The following is a 23459-nucleotide window of genomic DNA, read 5'->3' on the forward strand; positions in this document are numbered from 1 at the left end:
AGATTTTATCTGAAAGTAATTCACCCAATGAATATTTGTATAGTTGGTAGAAAGCAATCCCTATTAGTTTCAAATTCAAGTGGTATAAACTGTGCCTTTCAGAAAAAAAATAAATCCTAAACCAAACAATAAATATTTGAAAATTGTCGGTTCCAAAACCTGAGAATTTTCTCTGAGCCAAAAATACCCCATACCAAATGTGGAGGAAAAAATAGCTCCTTGATTGCTGTTCTCCTTCACCCTGTCTCAGATGCATGGTAATTTACCATGTGGTTTGAGGGTCCATTCCACCAGCTCACCACTCTGGAAGGCAGTTGCAATTTAGGAATGTGATCACAGGATTATAGAACATAGGTTCCTAATGGAAAGGATGAAGGAAGCCAGAAAAATTAAGTGAGAAGTGGTTGAGAGAGCCAAATGTAGTATATAAATTTAGATATGTCTATCTACATGCTGTACAGAGATTTCAAAAAACGAATCCAGAGGAATGCAACACAGGCATTGAGTTGCTGTGTCTATATTGGTCAGTCTTAATATGGGAAGGATAATGTCCAAAGAAGGAAGGAAGGAAGGAAAGAAAGTACCTCCTTGAGGGAAGGGCTTAGAAAAAGAAGTTTGAAATCAGGAAAGATACAAATATGCAAAAGCACCTTATACTACTGTGCACATACTAGGTATTGACTTAATTTAATAAAATGCAATGGAAACATTTTGGAAAATCTGAACACCAAAAAAAAAAAATATAGTGCAAGGTGAATTATCCAGTAGCGGTTGTGAGTAAAAAGGCATTTTTTTTTTTTTTTTAAACTTCAATACTTAATATGAAATTCAACTAGACACATCATATACTCTCTTGGCTAGAAGTAAATGTGACAGCTGATACAATGTAGTTGAGGACCCACATGCTGCCCAGGATGTGATTTCATCCCAAAATACTGCAGTAGTTCATTGCCATGATAATAAAACTCTTCATCAATTACTCTGTAAATTTCAGAAGCCAGGTAAAGGAAATCAAGTTTGACAGAGGGTGGGTTTCTGATGCTCATCTTCTTAATAGAGCCAAAAATGGCTGCTTTGGAAATTAAAACTGAAGCAGGGGAGTCGGATTTCTGGAGAAATGTTGGAATAATCCAGGAGAAGTTTGCAAACACTTAGAAGACAGAGTGACCATGAATGAAAGTCTGATGAAGGGAAACACATGGCAGATCACTTCCTTTCTGCAAAGGTGTGTTAGAAGCAGAGAACTGTAGAATAAAAGGGGGTTTCTGTAGGGACCTCTGCCCTCCTTTTCACATGAATGGTTAATTCATCAAGTAGCCCAAAGACTGTTCGTGTTGTGGTCTTTGCAAGGAGACTGAAGTTCTTAGAAACCCATGCTATCCCAAGTACTTTGATCAGAAACCCTGGGAGGCACTTTAAGAAGGTGGGGAAACACGTTGTCTTTTGGGTAGAGCACAGAACCCACTCGGGATCCACTTCTTTCCCTAGCTCCTGGTACCTAATCCTTTTTTTTTCTTGTCATTGTTGTACTCTCTCGACTTATTTCTGTATTTTCCCTAACTCTGCTTCTCCCATTTCTCTGTGCCCCCTTCAAACAAAGATTAGGAAACATGACTTTTCCTTTATTTGGCTTACTCTGTTCCTAGAAGGCCTGTCTTCCCACATCTTGGACAGGGCTAGATCAAGGGTCCTCACCTTGTCTGCTTTTAACTATCTTTGGGACCAGAGTGGGAGGTGCAACAGAGGCAGAACATTTTGTCCTATGAAATGTGGGCAGGGGATAATAAATATGTAAAGGCAGCACAGAAAGGCCCAGAGGAATAGCCAAACATACTGAATCTGACACCTGACAAGTCTAGTCCCACATGTTTCCTACTACTCACCTTCTGTAGAAATAGTCTGTGAAATCTGGGTGGGAATGAGACTTTAATCAGACAGGGCAAACCCTTGACTTATTCAAACTAACACAGAACCATCCATATGAATCAAGTTCTAGATATTTATAAAATAAGTTACTTATATTAAGTCTTAAATTCAGACCACTCTGATTCAAAGTATTTGTTATATACTTTATAGGAGGAAAATTCAGTGTGCTCCAATAATCATTTGCATATAAATGTTAATTTTATAAATGCTTAAGGGCATGGCAACCCAAACATGGCTATTTCCTTGGCAAAGGCATAGGATGGTATAAATATCTCTCAATAGAAGGCTCTCTGGTTCCAATAGCTTGCAAAGGGATAGGGGTAAAAGGAAGAGGGTTCCAACCATAACACATGTTGGAAGTCTCCCAGAGCTTCTAATATTTATGGGATTCAAATTTTCAAACACTTCCTTTAGATATTTATTACATGTGTATTTATGCATTCAAATATTTATGAAAGAAATGGTTGTATCCTTTGTTGATTTGTTTGGCTCTATAGTGTGGATTCCGTACTGCACGCTAAAGGTATTAACATGGGGTCTAGGTTGGAACTGTAATCACTTGTCACGGAGATACTGAAACCCAAGGTAGAAGCTCCTGTCAGAAGTTAGTGCCCTGATTTAGCACAACACCGTGATACTGCCTTGAGAGCCAGCATATGCTTTGCTTGAGACTTGATTGATATAGAAAGTGTAGTAATATCTATTTTCATTCCTCTGAGAGAACTAAAGTAGGTGTAAACACTGTTTAATAAATGATAGAGGACACTTTCTGGAATTTATCATAAAAATAGCTAATCTGTCCATCTATCTTGGAGTTTTAAGAGTCAAATACATTGACATCCATTCATAATAACTGTGCTGGAGGAGGCTCTTTTATCTGGCTCTTGTTATATGGGGCAAATTTTATTTGGGGATGGAGCTGTAGATCTGTGGTAATGGCCTTTATCTCTGTATTTTAAAAAGCTAGAGAGAATTTCAACGCATAAAGTCTTGGTATAATTCTAAATGAAGACTTGAAAGTTTAATAAAAATAAGTATAACTTTATTGAAATAAAAGCATCCTGGAAATCCGGGGTATGCTAAAAATTATTTAAGTGCTTAGAAGATGGCTCATGAAATCTTGAGTCAAAGCAGAGTATTTTGTTTTTTAATTAAGCTGTGATAGTTGGTGGTATTTATGCAGTGAGATAAAGGCACTGCTTATTTGAAACGAACACACCAACCAATTAGATAGGATTTCCTTGATACTGACACATAATTCCCTTGTCAGTGGGAATAAGACTGGATGACTTTGGGCGTGTTACCTACCTTTCCTAAGCCTAAGTGTCTCCATCTGTAAAGTGGGGGAATAACTGCCCCAATTTCATTGAGTCATAAGAATGAAATGAAATAGGACATGTGGAAATGCACTTAGCACAGAGCTTGGCACTTCGTAAACTATCAAGAAATGGCGGTGGCTCAGAGATTAAGAAATACAGCAATAGGAGGAAAATTCAGTGTGCTCCAATAATCATTTGCATATAAATGTTAATTTTATAAATGCTTAAAGTTAATCTTCAAAACAGATTTGCATATAAATATGCAGAAAATAGCAAGCGAAAGATAGGAGGAAGATTAATAAAAGAATTCTATTTATATGTGTATTGAGTGATTATCTGTCATAACTCATCAACTCATGAAAGCACAGAAATTAAAAAAAAAAAAAGTTTCAGAATGGGACCTGATCTGCCTTGAAAAACCCTAGCTACCAAAAACACACAAGAACTCAAAAGGGGAACTCCTGCACAATTCAGTAATTATAATCACTTTAATTACAAGGAAACGTTCTTTTTGGTATCCTGATTATGATTTCCCCACGGCCCGAACAATCTTGTGATTTCCCAGAGAGTCTCCATAAAATTAATTACAATGAGCAATATTAATTTTTTTAAAGGACCAATACAGGGGTTGATGAAACTTCTAGTGAATCATATTGATAGGCAGTGCAGCCTCTGAGTCCGTTGTTCTGACACAGTGGGTGTACTTTATGGAAAATCACATAGATTTATCACTTGGTTGTGCCAGTTAACTGCACTCATCAAAATGTACTAATAATACAGTTTTAATATTGTAATAACAGTAATAAATACATGCTCCCAATAAAAAATGTGCTAATCGTCTTCTGCATCGTTTTTAAGTGCCAGGCACTATCCCCAACACTTTGCTCTCAGATGATCTTTACACGAATTTTCTTGGCTACTTCTGTTGTCCTACAGGGACAGACGAGAAAACTGAGGCATAGGAGGTTTACGTGACTTTGCATAAGTCCCAGCCTGTAAATGACCGAGCTGGGGGTGCACACTGCCAGACATTCTGAGTCTGGAAGCTGACCTCCTAATGGGACAGCTGCCTCCCATGAAGCCTAAGGAACACCACCTCCCCAGCTCAGGAGGGGGTTGCAAGGTACATTGGCATAGTATAGGCTCTGATTATGCTCGTAGGGAAAACAAAATACACACAAAAACACTTCCCTCTATTTCACCCATTATTTCTCATCCTTAATTGACCACAGGTTCCTTTCCCGCAGAATCTGTAGGTTTAAACAGACCACGGGAAACCTGTCCTAAAAGATGAATTGGATTCACTTTACAGTTTACTTGATCTAGTTACATTTTCTTATTAAACTTGTGCCTTAGCTCTCAGCATCCTGGACTTTATGTGTGGAATATAGACTGTTAAAATCATAATTCAGCTCTCTCATTTTGCAGAACATGTAAGTTTCCATGATAATAAATCAAAAGTAGAAGTGGCAACAAGAGCCATAGGTACAAGAAAGGTGTATGGAGTGCTTATGGTATGTCATACTCTATGAAGCTTTCCATATACTATTATCAAAGAGGAGAGCTACGTTATCATCCCCTTCCATCAGATGAAGAAAATAAGGCATACAGCTAATGAATGGGAAGGTGGATTGGATCTCAAGGCCATGATTTTAACTGTGTAATGCAATAAAATAACAGGAAGCAAGACCCAAGCTGAGTTAATATCCTTAGGAAATTAAAATGGAGGGGCGCCTGGGTGGCTCAGTGGGTTAAGCCGCTGCCTCGGCTCAGGTCATGATCTCAGGGTCCTGGGATCGAGCCCCGCATCAGGCTCTCTGCTCAGCAGGGAGCCTGCTTCCTCCTCTCTCTCTCTCTGCCTGCCTCTCTGCCTGCTTGTCATCTCTCTCTGTCAAATAAATAAATAAAATCTTTTAAAAAAATTAAAATGGAAGATAGACCATAAGGAATTGGAGTTTCAGGGATGCTCTGTCACCCAGGATTACAAGGGAGAAGAGATGCAGTCCAGGTATCCCAGGTGGGACTACTTCACACATTTTCCCATAGAAACTTTGTTATGCATTAGGGTGAGTATATGTAATCTGCAAGCATTGGAATGCCTACTATGAACTGGTGGACTCCTAGGAACTTGCAGAATTCACTGCACACTGTGCTTTAAATAGGCATTCATAGGCTAATCTGAGAACCTAATGACCACATTTAGTATTTTTTTAAAGATTTATTTTTTTATTTTTTTATTTATCAGAGATCCCAAGTAGGCAGAGAGGCAGGCAGAGAGAGAGGAGGAAGCAGGTTCCCTGCTGAGCAGAGAGCCCGACGCAGGTCTCGATTCCAGGACCCTGGGATCATGACCTGAGCCAAAGGCAGAGGCTTTAACCCACTGAGCCACCCAGGCGCCCTTTAGTATTTTTCTTGATAAGAAAATGTATGCCAAGTTCCAAACAGTCTATCTAAAAAGTGCAACTTGCTCATAATTGTGTGCTATCTACCTTGATCTTAATGGAGAAATAATTAGTAAAAGGCTATATAACCATTACTATGTAAGTGATTACATTTTAATATATGCGTGTTGGTGTGCAGTCTATAGGGCATGTTTGTGAGTGTTTTCAAATTCTGGATCTCCACACTTCTAGAGATTAATGAAGTCGCTTATGAATGTGGTTAGTGGAGAAGAAAGTCCATTTCCATAAGAATGTAATCATATTCATTACATTCGGGTGGCTTCATGATTTATACAACTTATATTTACAAACTCTGGCTCTGACTAATGCACATTTTGGAATTCATCTTCCATCAGTGATGAGATCTGCGAAGAACCCCAGTTTCCAGTTGTGCTTCATTAGAAGCAGTGAGGAAGAAGGTAGACGTTTTGTGTGTGCGTGTAGTTAACAAGATGTTAGCACACTTCTGATTTTAATATTCCCCTGAGGAAACCAAGCCGACTTACGAAACATGGCTAACAAATTGCGGGAAACATCAGTAGAGATTTACTATTTTTACTATTTTTTTTTACCATTAACTGGTACCATTCTGGGGAGAAACAGTGCGGGCGTGGTGCAGCTATTTTTAAGTGTGAGAGAGGGAGAGACACGTCCCCTGGGCACAGTTCTACAGTAGCCTGTTCTGGGGCAAACACTTCCGTTCATCTGTGGGGATATCACTTGCGAGGAGGGTAATGGAGATTTACATGCCTCAGATCACAGATCTTAGAACGGTTCTTTTAGGTCTTCATTGTCTAGAAGTTCAAGTCAGAACTGCTTCACACAGTGACAGAGAAACCAGACTTGTCTTTCAGATATGGGACTTCTGCTTCCCTCCTGGTTTGATCTCTTCTCCAGGGCCTTCATTCTGTTATGTTGTCTCTCCCTGCAGAGTCTTCGAATGCCACTTTGCTGACCAATGCAGAGAAGATTGCCACCATCACCACCACACACACCCCTTCTCAGCAAGGGGCCCAGGAGACCAGGTCAGACATAACTTTAGTTGCTTTTGTTAGCTTTAAGGGAAAAAACTAACTCCTGGCCTGACGATACTCATCCTTGATATATTTTTTTTTCCCCTTCCTGTTTCCCCCTTGGTTTGCTTTTACATTTATTTCTCTCCCTTTGGCAGGAATACCACCAAACCAAAGCCGGAATCTCAGTTTGAGTTCAAAGCACCCCAGGCAACACAGGTGAGGGCCATTCTTCTTTTTTCTCTGTTTGCTTCGCACATTTCCTTCCAACTTTCTGAAGCTATGTTTATGAGATATCTTTTAGAAGATACTCTCCATTAAAATAAATAACCTTTTGTGAGAGGATATACTGAATATGTACTCACATTTCGTTGTCTAGGAAATGACATTTTATTTTACTACCTTTGAAAAATATTCCGAGAGATCCTTTTCTAGGTGGGGAAAAAAACAAAATCAAAAACCATAATTGGCCAGCAGAGAAAGACAAAATCGTGAATAACTACTCATGGTATTCATAACTGTGTTTATGCCTAGAAAATGTCTTTTTGTTGTTGCTGCTGTTAAGGCTTTTCTCAGCCTTGTGAGTTTCGGGTGAGATGCTCAGAGCTAACTGCCCATCCCGCAGGGTGGTAATAGGGAGCACACAAAGATGCAGGTGAAGCAAATTTGGGAAATATTGGGGGATGATTAAACGGGTTAATTTTGAGTGGCCTTCTCAGAGCCTTCAACAATCCATTCATGCTTCTCCTCAGCCAGGGTAGCGGCCCCTCCCCAAGTGTGAGGAGGTCATTGTTGGGGTCCTAGTGATAGACACTGCTGCCATTTTGCGGGTGTGGGGCATGGAGGCTGAACGTCCAGCACTGTGCAGGATGGTATCATGTAATGACCTTTCCTGCCACAAGTATGATTTGTGGCCTCCTTGATGAAATTTTAATATATGCATGTTGGTGTGCAGTCTGCAGGCACGATCATGAATGTTTCCAAATTTGCATCTGCAACCTTCTAAGATGGATAACCGTTACTAAACAATGGGGAATCACCAGGAGAAGGGTAGAGACCACGCCTTTTTGTCAAATCACCATGACAGAGAATATTTGGGAAGAGATGGGAAGAAATATGGACAGATAGACCGACGTTCACCTCAAATGACTGCATTTCTTTTTTTCTTTTTAAATAGGAGCAAGATTTTTACACTGTGGAACTGGAAAGAGGAGCCAAGGGATTTGGCTTCAGTCTTCGAGGGGGCCGAGAATATAACATGGACCTCTATGTCCTGCGCTTAGCAGAGGACGGTCCAGCAGAAAGGTGTGGAAAAATGAGGGTAAGTAGGAAGAGGATTCTGGACAAAAAAGTCATCTGCAGCGACTTTTTGACCTTACGTGGCTAGAACCTTCTTATTCCTGAGAACTGCATATTCTACTGTTCTCAGGTTGCTCTAGGTGCATGACTCCCACCCTAGGATAAATTTCTCCCTAAAGCATGGTTGGTGGTAGCTGAAATGAAAGATTGAAACTACTTATAAGTTAATTGAAGTAAATACTTTACCAATTCCAGTTCCATAGTCCTTATACTTAATCTCATAAGGCAGGGACATCACTTCACAGGAAATCCAAGGTACACCAGGATGCTTACAGAGCAGGAAGGGCTTGTAATGCTGAAATTCTGGGTGGTAACCTCCGTTCAGGCTCCAGCTAGTCACGAGCGGTATTACCCGAGCCTCAGGAACAGGTCAGTTCAGCACAGCATCTCCATGGCATGAATGTCTCTATGGTAGTCAAAGCAGCAAATTTCAAATGCCAAAATATCACTCTGTTCTGTATAGGTATCTACTGTCTGTTACTGTGTAAGCATATGTCCCTTTCTGGGGGTGGGGGAAGGGGAGGGATTAGGTGGTTTAAAAAAAAAAATCAGTGTTATCATTATAGAGGGGTCACTTAGCTTGAGGCATATGCACAGGGAGCAGTTTGCTACAGATGAAAAGAAAGCAGACAGCCAGGTCCAGAAAGGAAAAAAAGTGCATGGAATTAGTCCAGAGTGAAGAGGGAAAAAAGTGACCAAGGGTAGGGAACTTAATATTTGTACTTAAGGCATAATATTGCTTTTTAAATTTTTTCAGATTGATTGTTTTTGAAGGACTGTATTTATCTATCTACCTGTCTGTTTATTGAGAGAGAAAGAGCTGGGGAGGGGCGGAGGGAAAGGGAGTGAATCTCAGGCAAACGTCTGGCTAAGTGCCCCGCTTGACACGGGGCTCGAACCTGAGATCACGACCTGAGCTGAAGTTGAGAGACAGACGCTTCATCGACGGAGCCACCCAGGCTCCTCCAGATTGAATTTTTAATGAGTTTTTTTTTTTTTAATTGAGAAAGTAGACCATGAATATGGCTATAAAAAATTAGTGGAAAATGATCCATATTTTAAAATATAGTTTCCAAAGTCAAACCGGATTACCAATTTCTTACATATTTTTTATGCAATTATATGCAAGACTTGAGCACAAATGAGTAGAGACACTGTATATTGCTTTTGTTTAAATTTTAAAGGCAATCGGGTATGCTTTTCCATGTCTTTGCTTACTGAAAAAAGTTTCTGATTGAATGAACTGTCATTATCATGGTATTTTGTATTATGCTATATAGTTCACAAGACACATTTATGTGACTTACCCAATTTGGTCCTCACACCTTGGCAGGGATGGGTTGTTAACACCCCCTTTTATGGATGAGAAAGTGAGTTCCAGGATTTTAAAGGATTAGAGCAAGATCAGTTAGCTCGTAAGTGATAGGACTCAAATCTAAGGCTTTCATCTTCAAAACCAGTACTTTTCCTCTTGTGCTTTCTGGAAAATAAGCTCCATGAGAGTAACAGTCTTGCCTGTCTTATTTACTCCTTTATCTCCAGTGCCTAGAACAGTAGCTGACACATAGTAAATGCCACATCCATGCATCAACCACGGTTGTGGTCTCATCAGAAAGCTTACCTGGGGAAGTGTTTGCTTCTAAGCTCACTCACAGGGTTGTTGGGAGGATTCCGGGCCTCTTGGGCTGTTGGCCCTAGCTCTCCCTCATCTCTTTACTATGACCTCTGCGGGGCAGCTCACTACATGTGCCAGAGTGAACAAATGAGAAAATAAAAGAGGGGCATATAAAACAGAAGCCAGGATTATTTTGTAACTTCATCTTTGAGCTGACATCACAACACATTTGCCAGAAGCAGGTCACTTCTTCCAACCCACATTCGAAGGGAAAGAGATGACACAGGATATGAATATAAGGAGGAGAACATTGGTGGGGGGGGGCATCCTAGCATCCTGCCCCCCCATCCTAGGGGGCATCCTAGCGACAATTAATATTCCTTTTACTGCTTCATTTTTTTTTTCCCCGTAGCACTTGTGCTTTCTAACATACACATATGTCTCTAACTTTCTTGTTAATTTTCTTCTGTTAGCATGTCATCTCCATGAGGATAGGCATTTTTGTTTTTTTACTGCTGGATCCTAAGCAACAGGAGATTTTCTGGAATATACTCAATAAATATTTAGTAAATCACTCATTGAAAGAATTTTAAAGCATAAAGCACCTTGACAGCTGGTCAGATCCTTTGTGATATCCTCACTCTGTTGTCTCTTGCTTTGGCAGATTGGTGATGAAATTTTAGAGATCAATGGCGAGACCACCAAAAACATGAAGCATTCTCGGGCTATAGAACTGATTAAGAATGGCGGCCGCAGGGTCCGTCTGTTTCTGAAGCGGGGAGACGGCTCGGTACCAGAATATGGTGGGTCAAACTATGAAAACCTTCCTTCCTTCCCTGGCATGACTCCATGAATTTGTCTCCAGAACTGCAGCAGGAAAGTCTTTTTGTTTTCCCCCTATTCACCAGTGTCTCACCAGCCTTTCGCACCATGTGATTATTCGCCTCGCTTATTCTGAAATCTCTACACATTTCATCCTTTTGCTTGCTTACGTGGACCGGGGCGTGGCCTAAGACAAGATCTTTGTAGCCCCCTTTCTGATAATCAGAGAGAACATTTTGTCTAGTCCAACCAAGAGCGAAGGAATGTTTGTTGGAACTGTGCCAAACTGTTTCTCAGACCCAATTGTTAGCACAAACTGACTATACTCCTTTTCAGAAGCAGGAAAGCAGGTTTCCTGAGTGATATGTTGAGGCACAATTCTCCTTTATTTTTTGCTCTTTTGATTACTTGATGTTTTTGCTTAAGAGGCGTGAAATTTTTTGAGATGATTTGGGGGCCTTGCTGACCTCCTCTGGGCGCTGTGTATGACACTTCTGCATATCCCCGTTGCTGGTCCCTATCCCCAGTCAGACCACCGGAGCCCACTACTAGAAGACAAACAAAACTGTTGATATAGTAGCCATATGTTTTTAGATGAAAAAGGATGAAATAGATTCCCAGTGCTCATCATGAGGGAAACATGTTACTATACCTTTCCTATGGGGAAAGCCAGGTTATACATAGAGTTCCTTTGTCATATGTGTAGACATGATTTGAGTAAACAGCAATGATCTTTACATAGTGTAGTCTTCTGATGGCAAAATATTGTATATTATAATGATTATGTCCTATTTATTTGAGGTCTTATTTAAAATTAAAAAAGAAAAAAAAAGCTATGCCCTAGATGTAGGGCTTTTCTTCCCAACCAAAGGTCTACAGAAGTTTCTATAGAAACTGTGATTGAATGGTCCCCATATACGTTGGTCCCCTTTCTTAGGGATTGATCTGTTATCACCCTCTTTTCCGAAAGTCATTCTGCACAATTCCCGGTTGCATTTTGGACTGGGTGAGGTCCTTAATTCAGATGCAGCTCAAAGAGAAGGATAACTCTTTTAAAGGACAGCCTTCCCAGGTGTTGGACCCTCATATACAGGTGTAAAATACGAGGGGCCCAAAGTGGGAGAAGGGGAGGTCATCAGATGAGGCCCCTGTAGATATGGCCAACCACAGGGGAGGTGTTTTGACTTTGAGATGCCACAGCTGTGCACTGTACTAAACCTCTGACCATAGGTGTATCAATGCCACTGAAACTGTGTAACATTGTCTCCCTTTTCTGTCTCCCCTATGCTTCTGTTGGATGTGCTATTTCATTTGAGAGTCATCGTCAGTAACCTGTGTACCTTCTCAAAACCTATGTCTGTTGCACTGAGGATGAAAATCCAACACTAACAAATGTTCTTTGGGCTAAAAATAAAGATCCTTTAAAGTACTCATTTTTTTCCAAGAAGGGTTGAACATGCCAGAGTTGTGCTGCTGTAATGTCTCCATGTGTCATTTGGACTAAATCTCTCTAATTCTATCAATTAGAGTCACAAATGGGTTATAATATGTTAAGTTCCAATATTTTTCTGACTTGATTGGAACCTGCTTCTCTGTGAGGCTATTTTTGTAATGAGTTTTTTGTACTTAATTTAACTGCCGCGGTCTTCAGGGGTGGGGGAGGGAGGGACCTTTGGTCTTTTGTTGTTTATTGTTAATGCTCTCCTATGCCAGCTTGTCATTGTTGCAGTTGTTTGAAAAAAAAAGAAAAAAAAAAAAAGAAAAAAGGATGCATCCATTGTCTGGGTTCTTGAGTCACCTTATATGGCTGTCTAAGAAAATGTCACTGTTCTGATTGCGGTCTCTGCAGCCTTATTTGAGTGTTGCCTTAGACTGTCTAACTGGACAAATAAACTCTCTTTGCCCTATGTTAACAAATGCAGATTTTTTTTTTCTTTCCCCTTTGTTATAGGGAATCTAAATGTTCAACTTTTTCTCTTTCTCTCTTTCTCTTTCTCTCTGACTGTTCTTGGTGCTGGGCCCTTCCCTTCTACAGCGATGATACCTCCTAATCTCGCTGCATGTATGAGAAATGAAAAGCTCGGGGAGGCTTGCTTCTACCTTATGGGCCATAATCAAACTACGGTTTGTAGCTCAATCAATACTAGGTGTTTCTGTGCTGTGGCCTAATTTCCTCATTGCTTCTGCTTAGCTCTATTTTGATATGTTTGGCAATTCATTCTGAGCACACTGCATTCTTTGAATTGTAAGTACACCACCAACCCTACTGAAGTCTTACTGTCCCTTATCTTAAAAAGTAGGCATAAGAAACCCCAAGGTTAGATTTGTGAGAGTGATCTAAGCACCTATCCTTACCCAAAGCTGAAAGCGACTTCGCAAGCTCCGGTTTGTGTTAATTCTAGGACCCACCATTCAGAAAGAGCAAACCTCCTATCCCAGAGAGTCCTCCCCCAGGTGGGTAAGATAGACAGAAAGGTGACGTGTCCTGCTCAGGCAGCTATCTCTCGGGACACTACAGCCCAAGGGCCAAATCTTGTCCACAGCCTGTTTTTTTTTTTAAGTAAAGTTTTATTGGCACATGGCCACACCCATTTCTTTTCTGAATTGTCTACATCTGCTTTTACGCTCTGGTCCAGTTAAGTAGTTCTCACAAACTACACAGCTGGCAAAGCCAGAAATATTTACTCTTTGGCCCTTTGCAGAAAGTTTACAAACCCTGCTCTAGGCTATCTTCCTGTTTTTATTAAAACCCACCTTAGGTTTTGGGAAATCATTCATGAAACAGATTGATTAATGTTGACCTTGTTGCCTCATGAAAGATCCTTAAAGAGTTCCTGTGATTCCTTCATCTCCATGACCATCACCCTGGTTTGCCCTTCAGTCAGCAGCCCATCATTTCAGGTGTCTTGCCGGGAATCGTATAATGTGTCTGGCTGACCGGGTTTAGCTGTGACAGAGCATCCCTGCCTTGAAAAGCCCTCTCATAATGTCAGGATGCCATCTAAAACATTGGCTGTGTCATTTCGAATAGTTTAATAATAAGTAGGACCCCTCTCTCCCCCACCCCTTGGGCTTCTCTGCTTTGAGAGAAGATATCTATAGATATCTTGATGTTGTAAGAAGTGCAGGGAGTCCTTGGCTCCTGGATACAGCTGGGGCTACCTTGTGTAGCACAAGGAAAGCTGTCTCGGAAAGACTTTATCTGAACCCCATCTAACGTCAGACATGCCCCTGACAACCTCTCTTCCACTCCCTTTTGTCAGGAAACTCCATGTTTTGCAAATAGTTTCTTAAACTCCCCCCAAATTAGAGAAAGTTGTTGAATAAAATCCACAACGGTAGAGAGGATGTTTAATGGACCTTCACATACATGTCACATTTGGCAGTCATGCACATCTGGCCATGTTGCCTCTAGAACACCCTTTGCCCACCACCATGGAGTATTTTTGTTTTTTTAAGAAAAGCGTTTTTAAAAAGGAGCATACTTAGCATAAAATGCTTAAAGCCTGAGTATACAGCTCAGGTTTTGTTTTGTTTTGTTTTTTTAAACCTCTGTAAACACCCATTTTAATCACCCAGATCAAAATAAAGCCTCTTTATATCCCCCAGAAAGTTCCCACATCCCCCTCCCGGTCAATAACCTAGATTACTTTTTTAAGAGAATTAAAACAACTATTCTTTAAAGAAAAGAATGTTTTCTTTGGTGGGGGTGCCGGGCGGGAGGAAGGGTGGATGGGGGGAGGGCTTGGTGGGTGGGAGAGAGAGCAGGAGGGAGTTAGGATGGGGACTTCTCCATACTTCTAGATGCACTGTTTGGGTTATGCCTTTAAAGACTAAAATCGTGACTTACGCTGTAAGTTCCTTAATGTAAGTTCCATCAGTAGCTAGATGCGGAAAGCCACAAGTACTAAGTTTTTAATCTTCGCTAGTTGCAGTTAAACTTAACCAAGATTCAGTCGGCTTTGGTTCTGACTGCTTTAATAGTTGTTTGCTTGTTGTGACTAATGAAACCTCAGGCGTGGGAGTGGGGACAGGAGCCGAAGACCCTCGATACCAAACCGTGGCTCTCCTTTCTTTTCCTGGCAGACCCCAGCAGCGACCGGCACGGCCCCGCCGCCGCCCGTGCACAAGGTGTTTCGGAAGTGAGGGCCGCACCCCCCGACCGCCGACAGCATCCATCATTGGAGTCCAGTTACCCACCTGATCTTCACAAATCATCACAGCATGGGGAAAAGCGGGCACACGGGAAAGACCCAAAAGGCAGCAGAGAGTATAGCAGACAACCCAATGAGCATCACACATGGAATGGAACTTCTAGAAAACCCGACAGTGGGGCTTGCCGACCCAAGGACCGGGCATCAGAGGGACGGAGAGAGGAGCCCCCAGAGCGGATGGTGACCAACGGCCCCAAGAGGAGGCCCCCGGAAAAGCGCAGGGAAGGCACCCGCAGCGCAGACACCACTTTGGAGAGGAGGGAGAAGCACGAAAAGAGACGAGAGCTTTCTCCGGAGCGGAGACGCGAGCGCTCTCCCACCCGCAGAAGGGACAGCTCGCCCAACCATCGCAGGAGGTCCCTGGAGAGACTCTTGGATCAGAAACGGTCCCCAGAGCGCAGGAGGGGGAGCTCTCCAGAGCGGAGGGCCAAGTCCACCGACCGCCGTCGGGCGCGGTCCCCTGAGCGCAGGCGCGAGCGGTCCTTGGAGAAGAGGAACAAGGAGGACAGAGTCAGCCACCGAGAAAGGGAAGAGCCCAGTGTGAAACAGGATGCCGGCCGAAGCTCCAGACATGCCCCAGAGCAGAGAAGGCGACCTTACAAAGAATGTAGCACCGACCTCAGTATCTGAGACGCTGAGGCACATTCCAACCTTTACCGTGTCAAAGGTTCTAAGAGGAAGGTCACAAACCTGAAATAATTTAGTTTCTTACCTGGTGAAGCGTCTGATACCCGATGATCCTATGAAGAGCAACAAACATTTTATGCATTTGAAATCTTATAAGAAAAAATATATATATATGAAAAGTGTTGTGCCTGATGTATAATATTAAAGAAAGTATTTTTAAATGCATACTTTTTTGGAAATTATTTGCCAAATGCTGCCCCGAAGGGATATACATTTTGTTTCTACATAAACTGTAGAATTGTCAAGAATTGTTCCCTTTTGGGGGGCAATCTTTTTCTCTCCTGGTTAAATAGGGCTGTTGATCATTTTCTCTAAGGGAAATTATTAAGTTTAATTAATTTGATGTAGATTGTTACGTAGTGATGTAGTGCTATACTGTAGTTAGGAGTTTTTCTTAAAAAAAAAAAGCAAAAAGGCAAAAGTTATATTTGTAAAAGCTGAGGACTCTTTGGGATGGATTAGGATTGCCGATGATCCTAAAATTAAACTGTATGAAGAGACTACTATTGCAAATGAAGGATATTTATAGCTAAACTACACAGCACAAAGAAATGTTCCCTTCTCAAGTCGTAGTTGGTCCAGAAGACAGTTCCGTACTCTCCCTGGCCATAGAAAGGCATGGACAGGAGAAGGTTGGCAGCCATTACCCAAACTAGCCCAAGCACAGATGGTCAAGTTCATTAGCATCACCCACATCTAATAAGATCTCATTAAGGCAGTGCCATCACAGCTTTGCTCAGCTACTAAAAGGAACAGACGGACAGTGAGCACCTTCTGTGTTGTCTTGTCTGATCGCAGGCAGAATAGTGGCTGGAATGGGGAACAGTGTGCCCAGTGCAAGGGAGCTGTGAGACTCCTCCATGCAGAAGATGTGTTCCCCCTTTGTAGCATAAGCCCAAGGTTGCCCTGTGCCAAATTGGGGACCAGGGAGTGAGTGTTGGTGGAAGTTACCTCTCTGTTGATATTTCAAGAAGTGAGGTCTGGGGGTGCTTAATTCCTAGAGATGCCGATTTCCCTTTGAAACCATAGTAAAATCTCCAGGATGGTTGAAAGGGATAAAGACACAGTCCCAGTGGTTCTAGATCAAGTTGGCAAACCTCTGCCCTCATGACAGTGTCCTTTGAGTCTGGACAGCAGAACAAAGCATAACCATTTTTCTTTTGATAAACGACCCATTCTTTTGCAGTCCCGCAGGAGGTGTGGTTGGGTCGGCTTGTAGCCCCAGGATGTAGTTGGAATGGATTACTGCCTAGCTGAGCCAAACGTTTGCTTGTACCTGTTGGACCACTACAGCAAACCGCTGCTTACAATGCATTGTGTATTTCTGTAGTACTGTTTTGCATTTTCCATACAGACACACAACTTTGCAAGTCAATCACTGTTATTCTCATGGTACTGTTAAAAAAAAAAAAAGGAAAAAGAAAAAAAAATGGAGAAAACCAGCCAATCATTGTGTGTACAGAGTTAAAAATTGTAATTAATAGAGCCTGTTTAAAAAAATTAAAAAAAAAACAACTGTTGCCTTTTTTTCTTGTATAAAAGAGAATTTATGACAAAAATTTAGCTGTGAGGAATGTGATATGTGTTTATATTTCTGAATATGGAACAAATTGATTCATTGGGATATATTTTAATGTAAACTAAATCAGGTATGTAAAGCTGTTTTAAAATGGGAGACTCTATAAGTAATTCTCTAAAGCTTTAGTTGGTTTGAATATCATCATTTCCTCCATGGTGAGCCTGCTTTGTGAATTATTAAGCACTTGTTCGCATTCTCTGTTCCTCACTCATTTCTTGCCGTGTGCTATGGACTTAATGCTCTTTCTGTATTGATGAAAAGCAGTATGTGGGCCAATCTTTTTATAAAACACTATGCATATATAAATATTACATTGTTCATAGCTTTATTTGATTTCTGGATTGATACATAATGTAGACGGAGTTCCTACAGGTGTGTGGACAGGCACAAAACACGTTCCCTTCCTGGGACAGAGACAATGTACATTCTGTAGCTGAAAAGGAGGAGGAGGGTCTGTGACTCATACTTCTATTAGAGTTTTCCACACAAAGCCTCCATTGAGCTGTGGTAGTAAGGCTGAGGGAGAACACAACAGAATAAGGACATTGGTCTTCATCAGTTTCCTTAGAAGCCCACTTGGGGATTTTATTCCTCAGGCTCCACTGCTAGGAATGTTCTCACTCTTTCTAGCAGAATCGGTGATGTTAAATGATCAATGCTCTCACCTGTGGTCCAGAGTTTTAAATAAATGAGTACGTCATTTATTTAATTGGGGAGTACGTCGTGAGATTAACATCTTAATGCCTTTCCTGTTGTCAGAGGTGATATCTGACATTTTAAAATCTTTGTGATACCCACCGGAGCTTGGCTCAGTCCGCGAAGACTTGGTGTGGCAGTTTCCTCTGAGTTCCACACATCAGCTTGGCTTTGGAAATGTTGTACGCTACAGGGACTATGCACCAGGCAGAAAGATCTAGTTTTCTCTGAACTACTGTAACCTTAAATTGCAGACTGATTCTTGTGAGCCTACTTTCCCTAATCCCCCACTTCATGTAAATGTCTTGATGAGAGATGATGGATGAGTATTTTGTATGATTAAATCAAACCATTGAAGAATTCCCCTCCCAACCATTACACAGTTGATGCCTGAAAGAATGTTGGGGGTGAGGGGGGAGAACTCAACACCCTACTTGTATTTTTTAAGTTTCTTTTGTGAAAGATTTTTTAATGCATTTTTACTGTAAAAATACATGGAAATGTATGCATTCCATAACCACTATTGCTTCTCGATGGATATCTTTCTTGTCTCTGCGTTGTCTCACATCTATCAGGGTCACGTAATCAAGTGAAAGTGTCTGGCTCCAGCCCAATTCATCAGCATCCCATTCTGTCGAAAGAGAAGGAATTATGCCTGTGCAGCCATAGTACAGTGCCCTGCTACTCAGAGTGTGGTCCGCGGACCCCCTGCCTTATCATCACCAGAGAGGGTATTAGAAATGCAGACTCTCAGGCCCACCCTAGACCTACTGTGTCAGAATGTGCCTCTAACAAGGTTCCTAGCTAATTCAAAGGCATCTGAAGTTTGAACAGCCCAGGATAGCAGGGAACCCTGGTAAAAAGCAAGACTGGCTAAGCCAAGTGCCTCATCAATTCGCATATGATTTTGAGCAAGTTCCTTAACCTCTCTGCGTAAGCCTCACTTTCCTTGTTTTTAAACAGACATATCTCAGAGTTGGTAAGAAAAAAGTGCAAAGTGCTTAGCATACCTCTGGCAATCAGAGCAATCCTTAGTCGATGATTCTAAACTTTTTTTTTTTTTTTTTTTTGAGGAGGAGGAGGAGGAAGAGGATACTCTGCCTGACAATTGGCCCAATATATTTTCCAATGAAAATGAAGAAATATATTCCCACTCTTTTAAAATGGGGAAAAGGGCCTCCTGTTTTAATTATAAAGTTAATGAACAGTGTGGCTCCTGCTACTTAGTCTAATTAAACTTACCAGTGTTGTGAAATATAAAACCAAGATGCTGTGCTGTGAAAGTTAAGATGAAAATGGTCTCAGAGCAGAACTTTTAGAGATGTATGTGGACTTAGTACATCTATCCAGTCCTGGTAGATAGAAAGGTTAACCAATTAGTGAGTGGCTTAACACAGGTCCTGGTTGATCATGTCATTTCTAATGACTTTCCAATTCCCTTCACAGTTTTTGGATTGTTCCTGCAGTATCATTTAGTAGGTACAGCTTACGTATACAACCTGAGTTCCTTGGCATTCAAAAAGGTATTGTGTTTAATAATAGGCCTTCCTACAGTCTATCCCTTTTGCTGTTATTTTCCTTTATTTTGTCACCAGCATGGTAATTACAGACACTGCTCACTTCCCCAGTATCTCTTTTGTTAAAGATGGTACCAAAAATGGTCCCTGGCTTACCCGATAATTGAAACTATTTGTAAAGCCCGTATGTCCCCTTCGTTCTTTGCCTGCCCTAAATAGCCACACTAAAAAGAATATGCTGTGACTCAATTATATTGAATAATATAGCTGGACTCTTCCTGCTGATGGGCAACCCAAGAGCACCTTTGATGGTCTGCATGAATCTTGAAAGGAAGAGCCCTTTCAAGTTCCTCAAGGGGATTTTTCTTATAATCAGGCCACATCATCAGCATTGTGGGTGTTCAGCATAATAAGATTCCAGTGTTTTTGAAATATGCATCATTCCACGCTTCTAAGAGAGGAAATGACAAAACTGGGCCCTTTCCAACACAATTATTGCGGGTGTCTTTTTGGCAAGAGCAGGCCTTCTGTGAGAAGTTTTTGACTAGTTCCATGCATCGGTGTGTTTCCATATTGGGCTCTTCATCGGGAGCCAGTAGAGTGTTTTTTTTTTTTTTCTTCTCTAATGTAGGTATTAGAGGAATGCTGGATCCAAAATACAAGATCTAATTTTGGACGCACACGCCTTGAAGCAAGGCGGCATCAACAGTGAATACTCAGGTGCTACATGTGACTGTTACCTTCTAGTATAGCACTGTTCTTCCCAACTGGAAAGTCTTCATTGTCACATCCTTTGGAGAAATAACAAGTTGCTCTTTCCAGCCTGGAAGGCTACACACCAATAAACACTTATTTAAGTATATTCATCCCTTAGGAAATGAAGTCTGATCTCAAAGGATCATAAGGTTGCTGAGAAAGTAGCTCAGAAAGGCTGCTAATTCTTAGCTATAATAGGCAAGGGTTTTTACTCATTTATTCCTCCGAGAGTGAGGGTCATCTCTATGCTCAGTGCATGGTGGGGCTAGAACTACCTGCTTCCTTGTCTCCAGAGTTTATAGCTGGGTGGGAAAGGCAAACAAACAAAACCAAATAAACTACCTACACAAGCAGAAGTTCAGGGTCTATGAGAGTAATTAATAGGGGATTAGCCAAATTGAGAAAGGTTATGATTCTAGAAGGAAGAGGAGTTAACTGGTGAAAGAGGGAGAAGTATAGCCCGAGGCAAGAGAGGGAGTGTGGTCCAACCCGGAAGAGGAAGGGCCAGGCAGCTTTGTTCAGAATTTTAGCCTAGAGAGTAACAAGGGTCCTTTGAGGAGTAACAGCTCCTGGTGAGCTAAGAGTGCTGCAGGCCAGGGTGGAGGGCAGGTGATGTGAGGTAGGTTTGTTGAGCAGGAGGGACAGTTGTCAGAGGAGGGTGGGGGAAAGTCTGAGGCTCTAGCATGGGCCAGGCAGCAATCATTCTAGATATGGTAGGATTTTTCTGCTGAAAAGTCCCCAGGCCCATGTTTATCATCCTACTACAAGAATTCATTTTCTTGGAGCACCTGGGTGGCTCAGTGGGTTAAGCCCCTGCCTTCTGCTCAGGTCATGATCCCTGGGTCCTGGGATCGAGTCCCGCATCGGGCTCTCTGCTCAGCAGGGAGCCTACTTCCTCCTCTCTCTCTGCCTGCTTCTCTGCCTACTTGTGATCTCTGTCTGTCCAATAAATAAATGAAATCTTTTTTTAATTTTTTTTTTGTTTTTGTTTGTTTGTTTTTTTTTTTTTAGAGATTTTATTTATTTATTGGACAGAGAGAGATCACAAGCCAGCAGAGAGGCAGGCAGAGAGAGAGAGAGAGAGAGGGAGAAGCAGACTCCCCACTGAGCAGAGAGTCCGATGCAGGGCTCAATCCCAGGACCTCGAGATCATGACCCGGGCCGAAGGCAGAGGCTCAACCCACTGAGCCACCCAGGCGCCCCAATAAATAACATCTTTAAAAAAAAAAAAAAGAATTCCTTTTCTTTCCAACCCAAATCCTTCTATATCCTCTCTTCCCTATACCTTTGTAAATACCTACAGAACATTCAGTATCCAGTTTCTTCTATTAGAGTTAGTTGGTTACTAGTTCACCTGGTTCCCTCTGAGTTTACAAATTCCCACCTCCCTACCATTTATTTTTTTCTCTTCAGACCCTAGTTTCAAACTTTGTTATCTTGTTTTTACTTTTTTCTTTTTCTTTTTAGACAAACCACATTTTTCTCAAGCTACAGAGCCCTATTAAGTATGATACATCCCTTGTGTTTGAGTGTTGAGAAAGGAACCATTCCTATAATAGCCTACTTGGAAAAGCAGGTTTTTTTGCCTTTTTAAAATTTACAAAACTAATTCATACTTAATAAAATATTCAAGCATGTCAGGAGAGTATAAAATAAGAGGCAACTTCCTTTCTTAGCCTCTGTCAATCCCAGTCCAGAAAAGTAACTATTACTAACAGCTTGGTTCATGACATTTATGATCTTTTTCTATTTATAAGTAATTATGTATATGCTTATGTAGTTTGAATTTTTTTAAAGGTTTTACTCATTTATTTGCTAAAGAGAGAGCTGGGGAGAGAGGGAGAAGCAGACTCCTCACTGAGCAGGGAGCCTTACTGGACTCCGACTAGTGCTTGATCCCAAGATCATAAGAAACTGAAGAGCTGAAAGCAGATGCTCAATCAACTGAGCCACCCAGGCGCACCTGGGGTTTTGTTTTTATGCAAAAAACAAACAAACAAACAAACAAAAAACGAACCAATAGGGAGGGAGAAGGAGCAAGATGGCCAAGATGGCGGAAGAGTGGAGACCTAAATTTCATCAGGTTCCAGAAGTTCAGCTAGATAGTTATGAAACCATTCTGAACACTTACAAACTCAGCAGGAGATTGAAGAGAAGAAAAGCAGCAATTCTAGGAAAAGAAAAGCAACCACTTTCTGGAAGGTAGGACGTCTTGGGGTGATGGGAAAAGAGACCGTTGGGGAGAGGCTGGCTCCCAGGCAAGTGGCGGAGCAGCAGAGCACAAAACCAGAACTTTTAGAAGTCTGCTCCACTGAGGGATGTCACTCCAGAGGCCAAGTGTGGGGTGGGGTCCTCTCAGGGTCAGTGTGGTCTCAGGACCTGTAGGGCACACAGACCAGGGGTGCCTGAGTGTAGTAGGGCCCCCAGGTATCAGAGAGGGGAAGCAGACTACAGAGATGGAACGGAGGAGGGGGCTCTCGGCTCAGAGTTACCTTAAATCATGATCCAAGGCACAGTTGGGCTATTGCTTTTGAAACAGGGACCCCACAAGTGGCACATCCAAGGAGACTCAACTTCCTGTGGGAAGAACAGCCCAGGAACATGCTGCAGAAATCTACTGGGTTTGGAGACTCCAAACGGAGCTGTGTGTCAGAGATAGAAATGATCGGTCACAGGCCAGGTGAGCTCGGAGCACAGCCAGAGACCAGGGAGATGGGAGGGGTTGACTGTTTTTCTCTGAGGCTGCACTGAGGAATGGGGCCCCGAGCTCTAGGCTCTTCTGGTCCAGAGAGTGGGAGGCCGCCATTTTCATTCCCCTCCTCCAGAGCTCTACGGAAAGCATTCAGGGAACAAAAGCTCCCAAAAGGGAATCCAAGCAAATTACTTAGCATGGCCCCTGGCAAGGGTGGTGCAATTCCACCTAGGGCAAAGACATTTGAGGACCATGGCAACAAGGCCCCTCCCTGAGAAGTTTAGCAAGAACATCCAGCCAAGACCACGTTCACCGGCTGGGTAGCTTGGAACACCGCCTGGGTGGCTCAGTTGGTTAAGCAGTTGCCTTTGGCTTAAGGTCATGATCCCAGAATCCTGGGATCAAGTTCCTCATCGGGCTCCCAGCTCCACAGGGAGCTTCCTTCTGCTAACCTTCTGCTCTCTCATACTCTTTCTCACTGTCTCTCTCTCTCAAATAAATAAATAAAATCTTAAAAAAAATTTTTTCATTGATCAATGAGAACTGAAGAATTCAGAGTTAAGGGAATGCAACACATAAAATTAATGGCTTTTCCCCCATGATTTTCTAGTCTTTTAAACTTTTTAAATTTTACTTTTTTTCTTACTGTATTTTTAAAAAATGATTTCTCTTTCCTATTTTAACCTTTTAAAAGGTATCTCATAATACCTTTTTTAAAAAATCTTTTTAAATTTTTGTTGTTATAGTCATATTCTATCCCTTCATTGTATTTAACCTTATTTTTTGTATACATATAGGTTTTTCTTTCTTTCAAATTTTGGGA

At 41.7% G+C, this 23459-nt stretch overlaps 1 protein-coding gene across 25 annotated transcripts in view; it reads left to right on the plus strand.

Annotated features, from left to right (window-relative positions):
* MAGI1 (membrane associated guanylate kinase, WW and PDZ domain containing 1) overlaps positions 1 to 18192 on the plus strand; it is a 627461-nt gene extending 609269 nt beyond the window's left edge. For 19 of the 25 annotated variants that reach the window (XM_082726709.1, XM_082726685.1, XM_082726703.1 and 16 more), the window contains 5 exons: positions 6618 to 6711; positions 6858 to 6918; positions 7877 to 8020; positions 10338 to 10476; positions 14582 to 18192. In XM_082726709.1, the coding sequence (XP_082582835.1) occupies positions 6618 to 6711; positions 6858 to 6918; positions 7877 to 8020; positions 10338 to 10476; positions 14582 to 15339 (1196 nt within the window). In that variant the 3' untranslated portion in view covers positions 15340 to 18192. Of the gene's footprint in view, positions 1 to 6617; positions 6712 to 6857; positions 6919 to 7876; positions 8021 to 10337; positions 10477 to 12530; positions 12620 to 14581 lie in introns of all 25 variants that reach the window. The other 6 variants (XM_082726693.1, XM_082726699.1, XM_082726694.1 and 3 more) reach the window with 1 other exon arrangement.
* Positions 18193 to 23459: the final 5267 nt, after the last annotated feature.

This window comes from Mustela nivalis, assembly GCF_964662115.1.
Source record: "Mustela nivalis genome assembly, chromosome: 1".
In the NCBI taxonomy this organism is placed as follows: Eukaryota; Metazoa; Chordata; class Mammalia; order Carnivora; family Mustelidae; genus Mustela; species Mustela nivalis.